Source organism: Xyrauchen texanus, chromosome 9, assembly GCF_025860055.1.
Source record: "Xyrauchen texanus isolate HMW12.3.18 chromosome 9, RBS_HiC_50CHRs, whole genome shotgun sequence".
Classification (NCBI taxonomy): domain Eukaryota; kingdom Metazoa; phylum Chordata; class Actinopteri; order Cypriniformes; family Catostomidae; genus Xyrauchen; species Xyrauchen texanus.
The window spans coordinates 12,871,312-12,894,772 of NC_068284.1; the positions used below are offsets into that span (position 1 = coordinate 12,871,312).

Consider the following 23,461-nt stretch of genomic DNA (forward strand, 5'->3'; position numbering starts at 1 on the left):
CACATTTTATAGCAGTGTTACCAACATTGTTTATTCCATCCCTCATTTAGAATCATTGTTGTGCACAAGTTACATTTTCTTCCCATATCACAGGTTTCTGTTAAATATTTTTTAATCTTGTCCTTTAACATCCAGTTTCACCTCCCTCTCCTTTCGATCAAACAAAAAAAGCAGATTGTATTATACAAAAATGCAAACCAATTTTCACACAGTGAATTCTTTTACAAAGTCATAAAATGGCGTAATAATGGTTACATCCACATTGGAGTAAGATGGTTCTAAACATTCCTTAATGGAGTATAATATATATTTATATATAAAACCTTTCCTTGTTGAAATTGAGCCTGTACCTTAATTTAAGAGATTTTACAAGACAACTTGGAAGTAATCATAAAAAAGCCATTACATTTCCCAAAAAAGTTAGGAATAATAATAAAATAAAAAAAAGACACAGCCATAACAGTGTTATAAGGTTCAAAATGAGTTAATTTGATTTTCATTTAAATGAATTCAACAGGTCTGTTCAAAACAGACACAATCCAGGCAGAGAAATGAATATCATCTATTAGGAACAGACCCCTTCTCAAAGAAAACCACGTTATCCATCAATTTCTTTGTTGAGGGAAAAAACCTCATGCACGAAACTGTAAATGAACCTTACTGAGTCTTTTCCCATTAACTCGCTATGTGTGGATGGTTAACATGATCGTAAAACAAACGAAAAATATCCACGCAGAAGTAATAAACTCAGTGAGACCACTGATAATTAGAGAAAACAAAAGTTCTATAGCACCCAAGCAAGATAGCACATTCCCATATAATCCAAAGATTAAAATAAAAAGCATCCTGTCAGTGCATCACTCGAGAATGCTTACTGTAATACAGCTTTGGGCACTCTGTGAAAGCCAAACGAAAAAATATCAGCACACCCGAGAAGCGTTGGTTAATGTGTCAGGCGCTGTTTAATTATCATAGAAGCGATTAGCATTGCGAAACCAAATGCTCATCACGCTAGCACAGAACCAAAGAAATCACAATGCTAATGGTGACTGGAGCGTGTTAGCAAATTCAGTTTGGCAAACAACAAGTGGACGACAAAACAAAGCAAAATTCCTTTTCTCCATATACCAAGCCTTGCCATGTACTGTGGTTAATCGGGTTCATATGCCTTTATCGATGTCAATTATCATGTAGCCACTTTCTGAACATATCCTATGCAATTTAAGCAGTAAGCAATAGTTTTATTTTACCGTTTGAATACAAAGGGAATTCAGTGAGTGTATTATATCCTCCTGGTGCAATTTACCTCAATTTAAAGAAATGAATTAATTTGGCTAATTCAGATGGAAATTGAAGAAATGCAGATTGGATGGGTGAGGTGGCACGTAATAGTGATTGAATTATGTATTCAACAACTGGGTGAATTTCACAAACCTGTCAAGTACATGTCAGGTCAAATTTTAACCCCAAATAAGAAATACATAACATTTTGCATATTTAGGACCATTAATAATTTCTGAATTGTGCCATTTATTTTCATTTTGAAAAAATTTTATTCTCATTACAGTAGCGCAAGAGTAATTCAGTATTTATACATAATGTTGTTATTTGTTTTACCGATTTAAATATAAATGTATTTGTAACTTTTTGTTTTACTGGATTATAGCATTGTATTATAGTAACATGACTTGCATCTAATGAGAATCACCATTGAGAATGGAAGTTTTTCAGTATTACAAAGTAAAATGTCCAAACATACGAGTGCAATTGTTATGTAAATATGGCCATAATACTAAAATTCGTAATGGTCCTAAAAATCAGCTTCATTTACCTTGTGTCAAATTAAATTCAGATTTTTATTTTCATAATACCAAACACTATTTATGGTCCTAAAAATCAGCTTAATTTGCTGTTTTGGGGTAAAAATATCTAAATTACAGAATACTTCAAAACAGAACCCTAAGAGCAGATGGAAAGATCTTAAAGCTCTAGTTTGGGGCCAGATTCACCAGAAAGGAAACAATAGGCTCAGCTAAGAAATCATTAGCTAACCCTACACAGTACATCTCAAATCAGGCAATGCATTAACTAGGTCATGGGATTTGTAATCTTCTACAGCATGGAAAAATGCTACTAAAATTCATAGAGAATTATATTTCCTAGTCAAGGAGAGGGAGGTGGTAACAACTCCGCATTGAGAAAGATGACATTTTGGAGAACTTGCCAAGCGATTGTGATGGACATCAAACAATAAGTTTAACCCTCATCAGGAAGGTCGACGTCATCTCTACGTGTCAGCACAGCGCGACTTAAATCTTGACGATTGCTTGAAAAAGCTGTGTGCTCTTTCACGAGCAAAAAGATTCAATAATGACCATGACTACAAGTCATCATAATAATAAGAGAAATCAACTATATCACCACGGCTATAGCACAGAAATGACAAAGATTACACGTTAAGAGGTTGCACCCAAAATTGGAGCTGCATATCATAGTCGGTCTCAAGAGACTAGAACAAAATGTCACACGTGAAGAATGTCATCACTATAGGAAGACTTCAGACTGCAAATAATCTTGTTCTCTTTGTTTTATGGGGCCTTGTTTTTAAACAGTCATTGAACAGATTGTGTAAAAACACACAAGTCAAAGCAGGGTAACAGAAGTATAAACTCAATGGGCCTCAATCATGAGCGAAATAATTGTAAAACAAGTCTTGCGTACAATTCATTGCGATAATGTGTGCAAGAATGGTTTTTACAAACTATCTATTTCTACAGAAATTTGTCATTTTCTCTGGAGAATTGATTCTGAACAAATTAAAGAAATGATAAGGAGGTAATTTACAGATCTATGCAATTTAAAAGACATTAAATAGCTAATCTAATATGAACACCAGTCTGGAAACCCATCAGGATTTTCATGAATTTTCTCCAGAGTGTCAAAACTGTAACTCGACAAGACCCAGTTTTGTTGAAACTACACACCCTGGTATATTTCTAAGCAGCGATTTAGAGGCAAGACCCGAATATGCAAACTCAACCAGGAGAGCCAAATAAGCAACTTCACAGAAGTTAGGGAAAACTGGTGAAATGATTTCCTAATAGGCTGTAATCTTACGCAACAACTGTGGCACAAGGAACGGGAAAAAAATAACCCTGAACCACAAAGCTCTGAAGAACACAAGGGACTTGAAGTGTTGCACCTCTTCTACTAAAAAGCACACACACATGGGAAAAACATGGAAAAAAAGTGCTCATTTTTAAAGACATTTGTTTGCATTCTATAAAACAGAATGCTTTAGACACGTTATCATACATTTACAAATTCCTTAACAGTTATATAGCCAAACTAAATAATTTAAACGAAACCTGACAACTGATTATATATGTAGATATATATACTGTGTATATATATATATATATATATATATATATATATATATATATATATCTCTCTTTCCCCTTGTGTTATCCAGAGCTCAATCTTACTGCCTTACAGCGATACACTGCCACGGTTGTGTTTCATGTGGGGAGACCTGTGTTAACGGTCCATAAAAATGGATTCATAAAAGGTTCTCCATGCTACTTTAAACCTGGTGAGTCAGATCATATTCAAGGCTGCAAAGATCCAGGGAGCTAAACGTTTCAACAGAGGCCTAGACTGCAGTCACAAATCAGCAACTAGCCCTGATGCTAAAAATAGTGTGCTGGATTCTTGTTTTGATCAAATTTGCCTCATCTTTTCCATGCTAGCTTTGGGATTACTGTTCTTTGTCGATATTTGGGGGAAACAACAAAAAGTAAGCATTATTCAGATGCCCTGGTTTCCAGGCAATGAGAAGTCATTTAAAACAAAAAGCTCATTCACAGAACAAAAAGAAAGAAAATTTATATCACGGCAGATACTGCTCATTTCTCTAAATAAAACAACAGAGAAGTTTGTGTTTGTGCATGCATGTAGCAGCATGCAAATGTGTGTGCGCGTGTGTGTGTGTGTGAGAATATGTCCCTTCTGAATATTAAAAAAACGCATCCTGATCCTCCATCTCTTGAAGCTGAATTAGTCAATAGATGTTTTTAAGCCCTCCAAGAAAGAATATTGACCTTTGGAGGCGGTGAGGTTGTTTGTGTGCGTGTATGCGTGTGCATGTGCCGCTTGCGTGTAAATACGCTTATTAGCAAGAGTGAACAACACCATTCTTTTGAAGGTCTGAGCTACTCGCCGCTTGCTCAGCCGAGCAGAGGGTGAGAGAAGACGTCTTATTGTTCAGAGACAGCATAGATCCACCCACATTACTGGCTGGCTTCATGCCACTGGATCCATTAGACACCTCACTGATGGAGATACGAGGAGAGAGTGAGTGTATTTGTGGATATATTAGCCTGATGTGTGCAAGCTTTATTTCCTCACTTACCCCAAAGCTAAAGATAGTTCCTCCAGCTGGGCTTTATGGTCCGGCTGCCCATTCTCTGCGGGCTTCAGCTTGTATTCATGGGTCACCTGGTTCTCCTACAATCATGCAAATAAACTCAGTGAGCTGAAGTTTCAAGATCTTTATATATCTAGCAACCTGAATAATATCATCACGTTTGGCACAGACATTTGAAGGTAACTCTCGCTCATTATGCCAAGCACCCACGGACTTGCATAGACTATGTTTCTGGCTGAAGAGTTTCTTCTTTCAATAACTGAGCCAATGTGACTCACCATGGCGATTTCACGGGTTCTCTTTCCGATCTCTCGCTCTACGTGATGCAGCTCCATGCTGAGCTGCTCACTGGACACAGCGTCACCTGAAGACCACTTCATTGCCGGCGCAGGCTGAGATGCCAGTGCACATGTCTCTCTTTGCAGGAGCATGGAGTTACTGGCAGCCTGTGTGTGCATATAAATAAGGTAATTAGAGTTCATTAATATTACAGTGCAGGAAACAAGTGTAACCTGGGCCCGGCTGATTAGAGCGTGATGAATTTAGATTGACATTTCACACACACCTCCATGCCACGGGTCTGCTGACTGATCTGCTGGTTGACTTGCTGGAGTTCAAACTTGAGCTGCTCACGATCAGGGCCAGAAACAGGCAGACTGTTGAAAAATAAGAGCAAAGAGACCAGATAGAAGTTATTTCCTTGTGTTTCATATTAAATGTATGATAAAACAGAACAATCATGTATCCTGAATAAGCTATGGTATCAGAGGGTGCAATTGGCATACCGCTCACTGAAGTGTCCCTGAGAGTTCATGCTCTGGTGTTGAGGGTAAGATGCTCCGCCCCAACCACTGTGGTTTCCATATGAGTAGTCTGCTGTGAGGAAACAGAGTTTACTAAAAAGAAATTACATTTCCCCAACATGTTGAGAATGTGCATTTTGGTCTTTTTGAAATGTTCAACAGATACACAGCTGAGTACTCGGCATAGAACAATAAGGGCGATAAGAGCAAGTTCAGTCGGTGCTATTTGTAATTGCTGGTCTATGTTGGATGGATGTATTTGGCAGTTGCATCATGTTTTGCACCACGTTTTTAAGACGATGCATCTCAAATAAACAATTGTAAACTTTAAAAACCCTTCACATCCTGTCTGTTCCATTCCACCAGCAGCTATTCCACTAGATGATCATGGAGCACTGCTGATGTCCAGAGTTAACTTATTTCCTCATTTTGGTACCTGGTTACTGACTGACGGGCAGCTTATGTTGTGTGCTCTGAGATTTGCGATAATGCAGATATATGCCTAAATGTTAAAATATTCCGTTAAAATACCCATCTTGGTGAGGTATTAATGAAAACAAGTAATTTATGTCCAAGGTGAATGTAAACAGTTGGACAAAAAAAGCATTTTTGTATCAGACAGCGTAACATACCAACCACTAGTCGAAATAAAATAAAATCTGCATCAATACCAAGCCCTTAATTTGATTACAACAAAACATTCAGAGAATTTAAAATCAGTCTTTAAATAAACCTAGTAATCCTGAACAAGCTTCATTCTATGTTTGATAACTGACAGAAGATGTTCCTGTTTTAGAATTACATTATGAAGATCTCACCGGTCATGTGTTTGGAACCCGAGACCTGTGAAGAGGCCATGGCCTGTACTGGCCCAGTGGTCTGGTAACCCATTTTAGAGGTGCGTGAAATGGCTCCAAAGGGAGACACTGTGGGCAGAGGACCAAAGGGAATGATGGGATCATCGTCTTTGGCTTCTGCAGAGCGTCGCTGGGCGTCCAATGGAGGCTCGTGCAGAACTTTTCCATCTGCATTCTGTAGTAAAGGAGTTAAAAAGAGAAATATAATAAAACTCTGACCAACAGTTACTATGGTTAATATTATCATGAAACAACAATGCTGAGATTAATTACTTACCATCATCTCCACAGCACTACTGACATCTTTTGGTTTAGCATCCTTGGAGCCAATGTATGATCCTATGGTGTCACATGACCAGGGGGAATACTGCCCAGCATAGTCTGGCTCCCGGCTTCCAAAAGCTTTAGAGCCATCCTCCAAATACTACAGACATTTCAGAAGTGTATTTATTTATGATACACCGAGACAAAAATGAAAGGGGTTAATTTAAGAGTGCGTGGAGATGGTCTCACCTCCTGAGGGTAGTCGTTGGTAAATGGGTGAGTGGACAGGGTGGGGGAGGCAGCAAAAGGTGGAGGAGAGATGACTTTCCTCTCTTCCAGCTGGACCAGCAGCTCCTTACGCCTGCGGTGCAAGTCATCCAGACTGGGCTGAGAGCGGCTGTACGGGTCCTTGGGGACAGAAGTCACAAAGCATCATAAAGAGGGGAGCTTTACATAAACAAATTAACCTGAGGGTGTTGAGGAATTCAGTGCAGTGGCAAAAGCATGTTACAGTCTCAGTAGTCTCACAGAGTCAGACTTTGAACAATCAGCATACGATCTAGTCCACATTCTAGCTTATTCTGGCCAAGAACCACTCAATTAGGAAAGGGCCACTGGACCACTATATGAGTAGACAGCAAAGGTGTCACGCCCCCCCTTGTGTCAGTTTTATAATTTACCGATAACCTTATCAATGGAGTCAATTGTTGGAGTCAATAGAGATGATGTATAAAACCTGTTTACCCTGACTCCCAGTAGCTGTAGTTTTTCTGTCAGTTTTTAATAGCTCAAGCCATTTTTGAGTGCAATTTGCAAAAGGTGGTCTGAAAAGTTTATGTGCAGTTGGAGGGCAGGGCTACTTTTTGAATTTCAAGCAATGTTTTTGTATTTTATACTGTAGATAGAAGGTAACCTTTTTCTTGGCAAGCTGAAACATTGATCAGTTCAGAACTCACTCTTATGTGGGACCTCATTTGGCTGGGGTGGGGTCCAGGAGGATAGTAACCATCAGGTGGGTATCTGTCTCGGGATAAAGTCTCCTGGGGGTGGTACAGAGACCCTGAACTCCCTGCTGGAGGTGGATGCATAGGAGCTGGGGGAACGTCCAAAGGAACCGGGCTCATCCTCACCAAGTCGTCTCTAGAAGGGGCAAATGGAGGTGGAGGATAGTGTCCATGTCTGCGGCTATAATGGGAGGGTGGTGCGTAGGGATGGGCTGAGAAAGGAGGACCGGCATGGTGGCCCTGATATTGGCGCTCTGGGCCATAACCTGGGTAGGACTCTGGGTAAGGGGACACTGAAGACTCGCCTGGGGGAGGTGGGTTACGGATATAGCGGGGAGGTACATACTGTGGAGGTTGATAAGGGTAGGGGTTGCCTGTAAGAGAAAAAGAACATGAACGTTATGACTTGCATTAACATTGAGCGTGTTTACATGTACACCAGTATGCTGATAACTCCCAAAAATCACCTTATTAAAAAAAAATTGGACAAAGCAAGAAAACAGCATTTCCATGACATTTAAAATAATCAAGTTATTCTCTGCTTTGACGTCAAACCGTGAAGAGACATGAGCACAACCCTAGTGCGCATTGGACAAACCAGTAAGAATGGCAGTAAAAGATTTGACATGCAATGCAAAATATGGGTAATGGGCAAAAATCTACCCATGGTGATCGGTTTATTCTTACGCTATTTATGACCTTACAACAATAAAGGAGAGCCGTTTGAAGCATTTACATGATAACACACATCGTCAACTTATTAACTTAAGAATTAACTTAACTTATTAACTTTAAGAACATGCATGCAAACGCACTCATCTTCAATCTAAGTGAAAGACAAATTTGATCAATTTCTATTTCTTGGATCAAATACATAAAGTATCAGAGAAAATTGCTATTTTCTTAAGCCCTAGGTATACTTCCAATTTGACGCGAATGCTTGGCGTCTGTTTACAGTTGAATGTGAGCCTGTCAAAGTATATTCCATATTACTGTGCACGCATACACAGGCGGTTGGCACATGAGTGCTACGCTATGAATGCTATAAGACATCAGACTATTTATCTTCAGGAGCTTAGAACCATAAATATGTCTTTATATTCCTTCAGACTCGAGTTATACATGTGCACATGTGCTCTTGACTTGTGAGTGTTGCCACCTTGTGGACCCAATAATTAGTGCAAATACTCCAGGCACATGCAGAATATTGGGCTGTGTGTGTTTAGTGCTTGAGCACTCTGCTGATTATGAGATTTGAGTCACATGTCTGTCTGACTGAAGTAGAACTTTGGATTTTATAATCATCCTTTTGAGTAATCTGCATTCATGGGGTCAAATCCCCAAATAAACATCTACAGGTATTTAGTGAAGTACTCTAAAATCAGACATGATCATCAACTGTGACATACTTTCATAGATTGATTTCAAAAGGCAATCATTTATAACAGTAGTTCTTGGCATTAGCCAGTTCAAAAGGCCATGTGGTAAATGTTCTTTTACATGACTCACATTCAAAAAGAGCCTTTAGGCTGGGTACTTGGTTTCCTGGTGTCGCTTACTTAAAATTAAAATAAAATAATAATAATACGTTAGGAATTGTTAGGAATTTAGTCTGAGGTGAATTCTGATTGGTTGCAATGATACTGAAAATAACACAATTGACAAATATTACATCTTCTTAGCAATTTTGAGTGGCAAAACTGTCATTAATGGTCACTGTGATTTTGCCAAGTAGGACATGTTCCTAGTTCAACATCTTTTGCAAGTCCTGGAACAACATTTCTAAGATACATAGTCCTACCCTCAACCATGAACTACACCTAAAATCAGAGGGAAACAATAATGAATAATAGAATAATGAAGTCCTGCCATAGGATTAACTCTAAACCTACAATCTTATTGGTTGAAAGGAATGTTGTTCTAGGACCAACAAGCATGTTGATCCAGGCAACATCATGTCACCATCTTAAGAGAACTGCATGAAGTTTTCAAGCTAAAGATTGAGTACCAACAATTTTAAATTAGAGCTGTCAAAGTTAATGCGCTAACGCATGCAATTAATTAAAAAAGTTTAACATGTTATGTTTTCTTAATCGTGATTAACACTAACCATTAATAAAACACAATCAGACACTGGTTAGAGCAGGGTGGAACCTTTGCGATGTGTTCACCTGGACTAATTACACCGACACACACACCACAATCATACACAACAGCAGAGTCAGTGATCAAATGATGGGGAAAGGACCACTATTTGTTGTACAAACACTATTTGTTATATTAAAAAAAAAACAGATGGAACTTGACAGAAATCAAGTACTTTGCAGCCTCTGTAAGGTGCAATTTAATTAACACAGAAGCATGTCAAGACTTAACTTTCACAAAAATGCAGAACCAGAAAATGTTTTGCAAATGCTTTTCATGTGGAGCTAAAAGCTGCACTTAACAATTGCTTTGATGCCCTGACACAAATCACAGAGTTGCTGAGTTGTTAAAATCAAATTTAAGACTATTAAAGACCTTTTTCAAGACCTGAACTAATAAAATTAATACCGTATCATCATACCAAAACAAACCAACACAATCTCAAAATAAATCATGGGGCACACATTCAACATGGCCTTAACATTTCTTATCAGTAAAACAGGGTAGGCTATATACAAGTTTAAAATACTTGCCACATGCCACATACAGTGTGTATATATATATATATATATATATATATATATATATATATATATATATATATATATATATATATCACATTAAAATTGGTTTATGTACCATTATACAAATTAGCAGTTGATCTATATTGGATTGTGCTCAGTGGTACACACTTCTCTAAATTAGACAACAGCGTACCGTCAGTTTTTCTTGCGTACCACCACTTCTCAGAGTATGATGTAATGTCTTATTTAATGCAAGTCAGTGATTTGATAAGGCCTGCCAGTCACTTTTATCTGACCCTCCAAATGATTTTGATCAAATTTGGCAAATATCAGAGCACTCTCTGCGCAAATCTCAGTGGGGAGTTTAACAACACTCAACTTGCCTATGCATAACTCCTGACAGCGTTTGGCTCTACATACAGATGCATGTCAGAGTTCACAATCCTGAACATCATCAAATCAGATTCAGTTTCTAATGATTATCTGCACAAGTATCTGGCTCTTGTGTGCAATATCACAATATGAGAATGACAAGAAAAGGCTAATTATCCCCTCATTGAAGGAGAGGATTCAAATTTAAAATGAAAAACAGAAATAATACTCTTTTTTTTTTTTTTTTCCTTCCGTTTTACATTTTCAAAGTAAAGTTAATCAAGACCTGTTTGTTAGTTGAGGGTGTGAGGTAATGTTTGTTCTTCAGCCAAATCTTAAGGAATTTACATCCAGATCTTAAAAATATGACTTAAATAGCTCTTTTAAAATGTAATTAAATATATTTTTAATGTAAATAAATGCAAATTATTAACAGGTTTGTTTTTCATGTTAGTGTTAGGCAAGATATATCCAGAAAAAAAGTTGGAGATGGTCCAACGACGAGTTTTAATCTGTATAATCTGGCCCCCACAAGAAAGTCGTTGAAGAACACTGCCGTAAAACCAAGATTATATATAATAAATATATGTTCATTTAGAATTTATTTACCAAAAAAAAAAAAAGTTTAATACTAATAAGGAGAGTACCTGCACTATCTTCCACTTCAAGCACTGATTGTGCGGATTCAATAATGTGTTGAAAGAAAGCCAGTTAATCTGCCAATAGTTTTTTAAAATTGATAGCCTATATTAAATGCTCTCAGTCTTTTCTTCCTGTGATGGGGAGAGCCAAGAGTCCAAATTTTATTAAATTCCAGATGCACTTTATGGTTGGGGTGGGGTGGATAAATACACCAAATCAAAATACACCCGGGACTCTTATTTTGAAATGCATGCGCTTCACTGCTTCCAGCAACTCATTCAAACAAATAAGGGATATAAAATGTGCACACCTACAATAATCTACAACCATTTGACAATTAAAAGTAAACATTGTCATATTTCATCAACACTATATCATCATCAACAGTTGATCTTTAGTAATCACTTGTCATAAATTTCTGATATGACTGAATGATTGTGAACTGCTCTACAACAGCGGAGCACACTCACAGGCCCCCGTGTGCTTGGAGAATATACAACAGTGCTGCATTTTCACTTTGAAGGACACAGCGTGTGCATTTATTTAATTAAATCGAAATCACATTAGGTCATATCAAGATAGTTGTCTTTCCTCCCCAAAATTGTTGAATCATTTAAGATATTGAAGACTTTTTATGACCTTAACTTTTGGAAAACTGAATTTAAGAAACTTTAAGACTCATGATTGCTGATGCAAAGCAAATAGCCACAATCTGTGGAGGATGAGTTTAAGAGATTTAATGCACATTGCAATGAATATGCAACCTATTGGGGGGGGACTAGTTCTTTCAATCAATCAACCTCCCAGTTAGACTTTGCGAAACATTTAATGTTAGTTGAACTGGTGCCATTTTAGTGCAGTTCTATCTTTATACTGTGGAAGGCTTTGTTTGGCATTACATTGTAACATATTGTCTTGTATGTGTGTGTATGACATATATATATATATATACACACTGTATCAGAGTAAAATTGTGGTGCTTTAAAATCTGCTATTATTAGCAAATATCTAAGAAAAATTGTGCAATTAATCGTGATAATTTAAACGACTGACAGCATATTATCCATTCAGACAACCTCCATTTGATCAAACCCCCATTCACCTGCTGGGTACTGAGCATCATACTGAGATCCTGAGGGAGGAGGTCTGCCTGGCTCTGGGTAGAAGAGCTCAGGCTGCTGTTGAGGATACATCTGTGGCGCACCTCTGGGCATGGCTGGCACCTGCTTGGGCATGGGTAAGTGCTCAACCCTGGGGTGAGATGTCAGGGCCAGGCCAGGTTTATCCAAACTGAAGGGAGACCAAAAGAGCAAAAAGGTCAGACTGAAAAGATCAGGGAAATTGTTCAAAATAAACTTCATCCACTCGCTTCCAATGCTGTGTTCCTTTGGAATGATATGCTTTGTAGGATGTGTTGTAATTGTTGATAAACCTTAAATTGTAAATTACAATTCCGGATCAATTTATTTCTGTTTTCCTCATTAGGTTTATTAGAATCAATTACTTTAAAAATATAAATTTTACAAACAATTTCTCTGAACAAATTATACCATGTAATGAGGTTGACAATATTGAAACAGAAACAAAAGCTTACCAGTCTGGTGGTGACCCAGGAGCACTCATACTAGAATCCATCTTGGGCTTGGATAGGAGGTCATATGCAGAGAGGTCTGTGCCTCTGGGGATGAGCTGAGGGAGAGGTGTCCCAGAACCAGGTGTCACAATGCCGTTGGAAAGGGCTGAAGCTTTTCGCCCAGGCTCAAGAGAAACCATCTCATCAGGCAGCAAGCCAGGAGTGCAGGGCAACCGCGCTGCAAGACGTTTGTTCATTTTGCGGTACCTGCAATGGGGACACCATAAAATATTCTCATTGTAAAGCCAGTTTTATGAAATATATCCTTCTTGCTGACCATATTCATTTAAGTACACTATGAATGGACAAACGGAAGAAATAAAAACAGCCAGTATGGCAATTAGTGGCAAATAAAAGTGTAACTTGGTAGAAGGGTGAGTTGGCACATCAAGGCTTTATCAACAGTGAGCAATATACCAGCCAATGATACCAAATCTTGGTATAACACAAATTCAACATGAATGTTTCAAACATTACATAATGATTCAAAGTATTTTACATTCAAAAGTAGAGATGCACCGATTGCAATTTTCTTGGCCGATTCCCGATTTGTTGCAAGTGTGACCTGCTGATACCGATTTTTAACGTTTCCGATTTTAAATAATTCGATTTTAATAAGAATTATTATTGACTGCATATACAAACAAAATCTACCTTTATTCAATGCAACATTTTATTTTCATAATAAAATAAATCATTAAACATTACAATTTCCCCCAAACTGCACTAAGTTACAGGATCTTCTCTCACTTAAACAACTCTCAAAATAAAGTGCTCTGTGACTGGAAAGAGGTAGAAATAACAATTAACTGCAAATGAGTTGCTTTATATAACAGATGTCATTTTCCACTATTTTTATAAAATGAAATCTCTTTATTACTCGTCTAACAGAACAATTCCAAAGATCTGAAAAACTGAAGTGTCCAATACGCTCAACTTACATTAGATGTCCAAATATCAGTTGTAAAACTGAGCACTGCTTCAGGAACGGCTTGTAACCATACCCGTAACCATACCCGTCAACACTCCTGTTTTTCCCGGGAGTCTCCCGTTTTGTTAATTCTCCCCAAAAAATCCCGTAATTTGTATGGCCCAAACCACATTATATGAATAATCACATCAATATATTATTCCAAGGTGGTCCAGTTGCCAGATCTTGAATGAAACGCATCCTACTCACACAATCGACACTTCATACACATTACAAATCATTTGTAACCTCAACCTGGCAACCAACAACCCAGTTGCGCTGTTGATATCTGCGCAGGCAGTAGACGCGGGATGTTAAATCAAGCATCACTGGTAGATGGGAGGAGAAGAATCAGCTGGTGCTCCGGTGAAAAAAAACTAAATATACATGTACATTTAACAACAGCTGGATGGAAGAATTTAATTTCATATCCAGAAGCCATATCGACAATACCCACGCCTTTTGCAATGTGTGTCGCACTGATTTTAATATCGGACACGGTGGGAAAAATTACGTTACTCAGCAAATTAAATCTCTATTCAAAAGCTCTTACACCAATTGCATTCATTTTCAAGTATAGCTCAAAAGCAAAACAGTGTTCATCAAATCAATGACCGTAACTTGACTCATGCTGCTTTACTGACAAGCTGAATTCTAACGGCACCAATATACTTCCAGCAAAATCAAATAATGAATGGGTGTGACATCATTTAAAACTGAAACTGGCCAAACATATGTTGAGTTTGTTGCAGTGGTTCGAAACAACTTGCCAGCAAGAACTTTCAGTAAAACTGTTAAACACACATCTTACTGCCATTGTTCAAGATAATCTGTGTTACCCAGTGCTCCACCGACTTTGATGCCAACATTTTGATTGATCTCAAATGAGTGACCAAATCAACATGAATGTCCTGGAGTGCAGAGTTGCTGAGCTGATGCAAACTTATCTATATCTGTACGATTAATTGTAGAGGCATTTTCCAAGACCATGTCATGTGTTTTTTTTTTTGGAGCAGTCTACAAAAGGAACCAAAACTACTCAAATACTCTTAAGTGCCCATTCAATCTGTTGTATGATATGCTGCTTCATACAAATGCAGTCTTCCAATTAACACTCTTCTATACACCAATCTTTGCATACGTATCAGTGTCATCAGAAATTACAATAACAGAGGGTAACAGGTTCATACTATGGCCATGTATAGCATTAGCACCGTGAATGTAGTAAACAAACTACAAAATACATACTGCATTTATATATATTACTTTAAAATACCACTGAGCGGTTAAAACAGCTTATACTGATCTCATGTAAATTATACTCATAGAATTTACATGTCTAGTACATATTTAAATGCCTCCCCCAGTGACATGTCCAGTGTCTGACTGTTCATAAACAGAATAAGTTTGTTCAACTGTTTTGACCTTTTTTGCAAAGAACTTTGCCTTAACATTACCAGACATGACTGAGATAATGGCACTCACTTTTCCAGCTCTTCCTGAGAATGGGCGAATGTGCAGCTAGCTCCTCTGGGACAGCCTCCTTTCTGCTTCATGTCTCTGCACATATAGGTCTTATATTTGCTGTGCTGGGGTGGCTGCTGGGTGTCAGCACCCTTCTTACTGTGGTTCTGGATAAAGTCCACCAGGCCGTGTACCACTGTTTTTACCGCCACAAGCCCTTTCTCCAGCTGTTCCCAGGTAGGTGGAGGTGCATCTGAAGATGGCAACAGAAATAAGTGTGGAAAATATGAGCAGACCATCAGAGCAAATATCAAACAAAGCTGACCAGAGTACAGAACATGTTTATTGAGGAACCCCATCTGACAATTTCATAGAAGTCACAATATCTCAGCATAATATACAGAAATTAAATATGTCATATGGCACTTGTCTTGTAACAAACCTGGACTGGGGTCAATGTTAGCGAGCAGCTCAAGGTGAGGTCTTAGCCGGTTGAGGTTGGCGGGGTCCCCTGTCCTCTGCAGTGCGATGGTCAACTCCTGCACACTCTGAGCAAACGATGCTGGTGTCTGCAGCTGAAAGACAAGCATAACATGAAACAGTTAACATGAAGGGATGCATGAAATCTTCAAGCAGTGCATAGAGAGAAGTAGGTAGGTCTGACAGTGGTGTTAAGACACTATGATACAATTATGGACTGGGAGGTTATATTTAGGCTGAATAACTTTGACTATGACAGACCTTGTCAATAATGGACTGCATGTGGGACTTATGGGACTGGTCTCCATAGAGCAGAGAGGACCACTGATCAGGGGCGATGCGGAGTCCTCCCTCCATGGCGATTTGAACAATCTGAGAGTCGTGTTCCCGCCGAAGTGCCTCGTATGTGCGGAATTCCTCTTTCAGCTGCATTAGTGATGAGTCCTCGTCTCGTTTAGTCACCTGCAATAACCAGGATATTCAATTAAACCCTCAGAACTACAGCAGTCAGAAGGATGACTTTCTTCTGTGGAACAAAAAAGGAGATGTTAAGCAGAAGGACAGCCAGTTACCACTCACTTTTATTCTATTGAAAAACAATGCAATGATGAATGGTGACTGAGACTGACATACTGCCCAACTTCTCCTTTTGTGTTCCACTTAGAAAGTAATACGTAAGTAAATGATTACAGAATTTTCCTTTAATATTATTACAAATAAGCTGTCAAGGCACACTGAACAGAGTGAAATCTGATTAACTCCAAACAGATTTGAATCTGAATAGCATAACATAATTACCAATTCATAAGATCTAGTGCATGAAAAAGGGGACCAACCTTGAAGCAGGAGGCACGGTATAGGAGCTGAACTACATGTCCAATACTAGTTTTGGAGGCCTGAGGAAACCTTGGTTCCAATCTCTGAACCACAAAGAGGACCAAAACCTTCCTGGAAAGAGCAGATCCATCTTCCAAGGCCAACAGCACCAGCTTTAGTGCCTCTTCCTGCATGGCTATAGATAAATGAAGGACCAACAGAAAAGACACTAGAATCAAAATTTCCACACATAACATATTAAAAGAGCCTATTAAAGTACCATCTTACCTGGGCCCAGGAACTGGCAGCCTCTGGCTCTTACAGCAGCCCACAGGTTAGAGGAGAGCTGCTGGGGGTTTTGGTGCTGCAGGATGAGCTCAGTGACAGTTCTTTCACCCAAAGAGCGTGCCGCCCGCATGGCCCTGACCCTGCCCTCCTCCTCCACCAACTGACAGTGCACCAGAGTCACCAGCTTCCTCTGCATGGGGCGACTCAGCATGCTCTGAGCAGTATTACTCAACCCCACCCCTAGAAACAGCAAACCAAAAATATGTCATTGATTTTTGACACAAATTCTGCCATAAATTCCTTACCTTTATTTGTTCCAAACCCATATGATTGTCTTCCATGGAACACAAAAGGAGATGTTAGACAATATGTTAGCCTCAATAACCATTCACTTTTGTAGTGAAAAAAGGTGCTTGAAAGTGAATGGCGATTGAGGCTAACAGAAAGTACCGCAAAGGTGAGTACTTTAGCTAACTATCTCTTTAATGTGTATGACAGAAATTCAGTTACCTCGCGCACTGCTGAGGGGTTTGAGGTACAGGGCCAGCTCCTCAACACACTGCCGTGCCTCCTCATAATGCTTGGTGTCCTCTGGACAAGTAATGAGTACCACAGGTTGCAGTTTGGGCACCTGAGAGAGAAGGACCAATTAAATGACGCACATAGTACGTAGATCATCTATTTGGAGCTGTGAAAAACTATGGTAAAACTGTATTAAAAGTTGTCAAAATTTCTCACCTGGCCCCCGACCAGCTGTAACAGGGCCGAGTTGACAGGCAACTGCTCGATGTCAGTGTTGATGGTCGTCTGGTCGAATGGACAGGCCTTGCGGTGCAGCTTGTTGAGGCACATCTTGCAAACGGTGTGGCCACAACCCAGACTGATGGGCCGACGCACCGTCTCCTCGAATGTTTGTGTGCATATGGGGCACAGTAAAAATTCTGTCCATTGTGGAGCTTGTACAGGCATCGTAGCAAGGGTATTCTACATGTAAAAAAAGCTGGGGGGGTTTCTTCTAGGTGTGTGTGCGATTGGGCGTTTCATTTAACAAAAAGGAACGAAACAGATGGGGGGAAAATGGAAGATTCCACTGGAATCAAAAAATCTTCTCAACACAGGAGTTTTTAATTAAGTTCACACGTCCCGGGTGATCATCACATGGTGTGAGACCTGAAACCTGGAACAAAAGAGATGAAGATGTTTACATTAATTCAACATATATGGAAATCAGAAAGCAGCATAATTACTGAAACTGTGAATTTCTGTGGTATAAATGATTAAAACACAAATACGCACTAAAAACACAGTATGTAACGTTGTCTTATTTTATATCAACCCCAATGAGGACACCCATCAGGTAGATGTTACCCAACGAACGATGTTAGCAAGAAACCCAGAATAATATATCAAAGACCTATATACATATATACAGTTTAAATAAAAATTACTTTGTGGCAGTGGTGGCTCAGTGGTTAAAGCTCTGGGTTACTGACCAGAGGTTCAAGCCCAAATACCACCAAGATGCCACTGTTGGGCCCTTGACCCTATCTGCTTCAGGGGCACAATATTATGGCTGACCCCAGCTTAATGCGGAAAAATAATTTCACCTAATGCATACAAAATGTAAAATGCGTTACAAAAAAATTATAATAATTGAGTATACAAGTTAATGTAACTAACTCGGTCAATAAACTACAGTTCAGTGTCAAACATGTATGCATATTTATGACAGTATCGTATCGATACTGCCATTAATCGTATGGAAACGATAAGTTACCAACCATAATAGAGCAAAACTGCTAATCTCGTTTGAATGTTTTGTTCCATCAAGCTATCCAGCAAACATGTTTACTTGCTCTTCTGTGTCTACTAAGGGGCTGAACAAGCTAGCAACAGCAAATATCACACTCTTTTCGTTTCCTATTACGACTTAAAGAGCTCAATTGATTCCAAAAGTTGTTATTCAGTGAGGTGACATGCGGATGGAACTCGGGAAAAAAGCGAAATGTGAAACATTGCAGGCTAATCACGAGAAGTCCCGCGATTATGTAACACAGCGACCACCAATACACTTGATCATTAACCACAACAGACTCAAAACACTGTGGCGGAAATATGCCATCATGGGTACGAATATATGCAAATACTTTGCCATTGTCACGTGGATAACTGTAAATAGCTATTCCAGTAAGCAGAGGCCTCTCCGTGTAAACACATCATTATATTGAGCCAGTCTGGTTAAAGCTATCAAGCTACATCTGCTAATTTACGCTTTATAACTAGTTTCATTTGAATAGACCGCTAAGACCAAACTGGCTTACACCGATTAATCATATGATGATACACATTCACAAATCACGTCTCCACTCTCGACACAAACTATTTTAAACGGTTCAAGTCGAAGCTAAACATGCTAGCCGGGCGGCTAACTGCTGCAAGCGTGCTATGAGGCTAACCATTAGCCAGCAGTGTGCGATCCACACCCAGAAACGCACACATTACGCACATTATGCACACATAAATGCAACGTTCTGCAATCAACAGAAGCGAAATGACAATACATACACATGCACTCTCTCATTCTTACGGAGAATCTGCTATCTTCATCTTTTTTTAAGAAAACGCTTGATTATTTCCTCGGTCGCCATGTCGACCGTTATAACGGGTTGCCGAAGTACTTCGGGAGTTCCTCGCATAAACTACCAGCAGCGGCAGCAGCAGCGCTTGAGTTGAACGAGGAAGAGAAGAACCGGGTCAGACCCGGGGCGCCCCTTCTGGTCGAGCAGCGCACTGCATGCAGACTCTTTACTATGTTATGAATGCACCCGAAGTTGTTGCCTGGCAACAACATCTATTCGGACTCGAATGGAATTTCAAAAATAATCTCCAGTATCGTACTGTGATATGGAGATTGGTCTTGATTAATACATTTACAAACAATTATTTTTTTCAGATAACAACCAGTGTTTGGCATTGAACTCTTCAACGTGAATCCTTTATGTGTGAATCATTGTGGGCAAATCGTTACTTTCTTGTTAGGTGACATTGGATTGGTGTTGACAGGCTTTGAACCTGAATGTATGTTGTTCTCAGGCAATTTAAGATTGCAGGGTGAATTTGGTCATCCAATTTGAAGTCGAGTAAGATATTAGAAAAATTGGCTTATTCTTTAAATACTTTAAACTTTTTCTGTATTGAAGGTGCACTTAGTAATATTTTCCTAATTAAAACAGGTTTAACCCTAAAAAAATAATATTAATTTGAAAACATTTATAAAGAGTACTCACATTAAGATGAAGACTACATCACCATAAACATCTCTCATTCAGAGGTTACACATTTCTGTGTTGTTTTCTGCTCTGGTTTGGTAATACACAGAAATCAACTGAGGCATAATAAGTGTTTTACATTGTAGCCTGGTGGTGTGAATAAAGTCGGTGCTTCATGATCTTATGGTGTATTGTTTATTGACTGACACATACACATTAAATATATACTATATTCACATTATAGTGTTTTTTATTTATTACATTGTGTTACAATTATAACATACCCTTTATACAGTCTTGGTGTTATGAATAACATAAACACTATTTGCATTTCCAGTGTAATTGTATCCTACTCATTTGTTATAAATATAGTAAACATGTGTACAGATAACTGACATGTCTGAATAAATGAGCAAAGACTGTGCTCTCCACCTTCACTGGTTGACTTCGACAAAATTAAGCTGTGTCACTTTAAATATAACACTTTTTTAAATAAAAATTACATGTTGGATCTAGTAATTAAACAGCAGTATCACCTTTTCAAGATTTATAAAGAGAAGCAACATTTTCACCGGCTTTTCCTTCATCCCACAGCACAGCACAATAAAGAAATATGGACTTTTGGTCACAAACAAGGCAGCACGGTCATACACTGACATCACATGAAACAGGTCAATACCAGCTTAATATGCAGATGCAACTATTATTAAGCCATTCATAAGTTAATTTTCTTGAAAACTGTAAGCACTGTGTTTCTGTGGCACTATGAAAATTGCTCTGTGTTTAGACCCGCCCCAACAACGTTGCTCAGCCAGTGGCATGAATTGTGGGCAGGACTATCTCTTTGTTTGGAGGGGGGTATTCAGAAAGCTGTTTTGAAAACAACGTTTATTTTTGCAATTCCATTTGTTGCCACTAGTGGAACAGAACTTACACAGTTCAGCTTTAAGGCTGATTACATTCACTAAAATAGAAAGAAAGAGGAACTTGAAAGTGTATTGTTTCTGAAGATATTGATTTAACCACTGGAGTTATGGATTACTTTTATGCTGCCTTCATATGCTTTTTGGAACTTCACATTTCTGGTCACTATCCACTTTCATTGTATGGACCTACAGAGCAGAGATATTCTTCTAACATGTTCAGGAGAAGAAAGGAAGTAATGCACATCTGGGATAGCATGAGAGGGAGTAAGTGATGTAAGAATTTTTGGGTAAATTATTCCTTTTAGTATCTGCTTAAATCATATAATGCTCTTCTTTAACAAAATATCTATACAAAATAGTTCTGTGCTTTAAAACAGTTGTTTAAAATGGTTCTCAGAACACTGCATTCATGATGACGAACTATATTTTGTCATCGAAACAATTGATTATTTTGAAATAAAATGGCTTATATTTATAATGAAACAAACACGGGGTAGTAAGGGGTGCATAAGACGTCTTTATAACTAGGTTTGTCTGTGTGTTTTGAATACACAAAGAAAAAGATGACAGATCCTCCTAAATATTACTTTATGAAAAATTATGTAGAAGTATAGCATTTTTCCTTTTGTGTTTGTCATTACAATTCCCAAGGTTCTCACATGGATTATTTTTGAATGCAGTTGCAATCAGAGTTGTCTCTCAAAATATTTTTTCTAACACAAGTAAGCTTTATATATTGAATGCAGCTTTTAAATACTGTTTGTGTGGATTGTACCAACTTATGCAATAAAAAGCTACGGTTGACATCAAAGGAATTAAAGTATGCATTTATTTTCCATTTTTGTCTAATCCGTCTGATTTCTGCGGGGATTAACCGACCAATCAGGAATATTGAGCGAGCGCTGATAGGTTGGAGATGGAATCTACCAAGAGTGGATGCAGAGTGATATGTGCTGGTGACATCAGAAAGAAGAGGAACATCATGTAAATAACTCCTCATTTCAACAGTTTGGAATGGGTAACATTTATTCTTGGTTTGGGCATTTTCAATTATTCGGGTTTGAGCAAGGAGAGGCAGGAATGAAAATTTTGTTAGAGCAATTTATACCACTGAAACTGTGACTCAAATGGATCATTGGTGAAAGAATTAAGGTAAGATGTTCACATACATTCTTTCTTCACAGTTTTCTGTTTATTTACTGTACCTATATCTCTATCTAGATTATTCTTAGGCCTGTGAAGAAACTGTGACATTTGTCACTTTACTCATTTATTTATACTAATACAGATATGTCCCTGTTATATTATATGAGCCAGCTCATAATTTCAGGATATAAATTAAGGACTGATAATGAATTTTGAAATAGTCAAGACACTTTTTGTCATTATCTTTCGGAGAGTATCATATTGTCACAAACCTAAAGTATTAATTGAATTTATAATTCTAGATTACAGACAGAACTGATGTGACACTATGGAAGTTTTCATATAATGCAAACGCTTATGCAGTTTATTGTGTGGAAGAGGGATTCAAAAGCTGCTCCTTTGTCTAGTTAAAATTTGTGTTTTTGAAATTTTTCTTCTTTTAAGTGTCCCTTCATTGCCAATGGAGGGGGAGACAGAAGGAAGCCAAGATCTTTCTAGTAAACACCCACTAAGAATTGGGGCAGAGAAAGGTACTGAGCAAACCAATGACCCTCAAAGTGAGTCATCCAGTGCTCTTTTAAAACCTAAAGGATCTTTCACTTCCAGCTCCCTTGGATCCCCACCTGCCCTCTCTGGTTCAGCAGTTTCTGCCCTGCAATCTAAAGTGAAGGCAGTGTCCCAGAGAAAGCTCAAGGAGAGGGAAAGAGAAGATCTTTTGGCTGACGTTTCCATAGAACAGTCAGGGAAGAAAAGTCAAGATGACGAGGTGTTGTCTCCTTATCAAACAGAGAACACTGAACAGAGCAGGAAGTCAAGCACTGGTGATGAAGAAGTGTTTGAACCAAAGATTCAGGTGCACTTTGCCCTGACCAACTCTGTTAAGCAAGTAGACAAGGAGACTTGCAGAAAAAGTGGGAAAGACACCCTTTCTCAGGGTGTAGCAGGAATGTCCCATGGGCTTTGTGAATGGTCTAGTCTGGAGAACATTGCAGTAGGCGATGCTAGTGAACCTCAAGGGGACACTCTGCCATCAAAATCAACGTTTTCTCCCAGGCACTGGGCTCCTCCCAAGGGCTTTTGGAAAGTGGCTCGACCAGAGAGTCCCTCCACACTGGCAACGCCAAAGGATATACCACCTACAACTGAGGAGGAGCCAAAACAGAAGCCAAAGCTAAAGGCTGTGGGTGCAATGGTTCACAAGGAGCTGCAAAGGTCCGACAGCTTGGAAAGTGCTTTTCATAGGTGTCTCCAGAAGGAAACCAACACAGCAGATCCTGTTGGGCTGTGGAAGGCAGACAGCTGGGAGACTGTGTGCTCCAGAGGAGGGACTCTTTCTGAGAAAGTAGAGCTTAACCAGAGGTATTTGAACCAATACCAAGTCAAGGCCATCGAGATCACAACTTCCATGCATTCAGAAGGACAGTATCAA

At 38.8% G+C, this 23,461-nt stretch overlaps 1 protein-coding gene across 3 annotated transcripts; it reads right to left on the reverse strand.

Moving 5' to 3' along the window:
• Positions 1 to 16: 16 nt before the first annotated feature.
• On the reverse strand, positions 17 to 19,401 carry rc3h1b (ring finger and CCCH-type domains 1b). Of its 3 annotated transcripts, none has more exons than XM_052134515.1 (19): positions 19,279 to 19,401; positions 17,430 to 17,868; positions 17,202 to 17,322; positions 16,692 to 16,931; positions 16,424 to 16,599; positions 15,849 to 16,049; positions 15,550 to 15,682; positions 15,129 to 15,360; positions 12,635 to 12,880; positions 12,143 to 12,330; positions 7,310 to 7,731; positions 6,603 to 6,761; positions 6,367 to 6,513; positions 6,051 to 6,264; positions 5,215 to 5,302; positions 4,995 to 5,085; positions 4,708 to 4,875; positions 4,415 to 4,509; positions 17 to 4,334 (listed from the first exon to the last, which is right to left on the reverse strand). In XM_052134515.1, the coding sequence occupies exons 2-19, from the start codon at positions 17,658 to 17,660 to the stop codon at positions 4,175 to 4,177; spliced, it is 3,312 nt and encodes a 1,103-aa protein (XP_051990475.1). In that variant the 5' UTR covers positions 17,661 to 17,868; positions 19,279 to 19,401; the 3' UTR covers positions 17 to 4,174. The 3 variants fall into 3 exon arrangements, with proteins under 3 accessions (XP_051990475.1, XP_051990473.1, XP_051990474.1); XM_052134513.1 differs by having other exon boundaries at positions 5,215 to 5,305; XM_052134514.1 differs by having other exon boundaries at positions 5,215 to 5,305; positions 19,257 to 19,381.
• Positions 19,402 to 23,461: the final 4,060 nt, after the last annotated feature.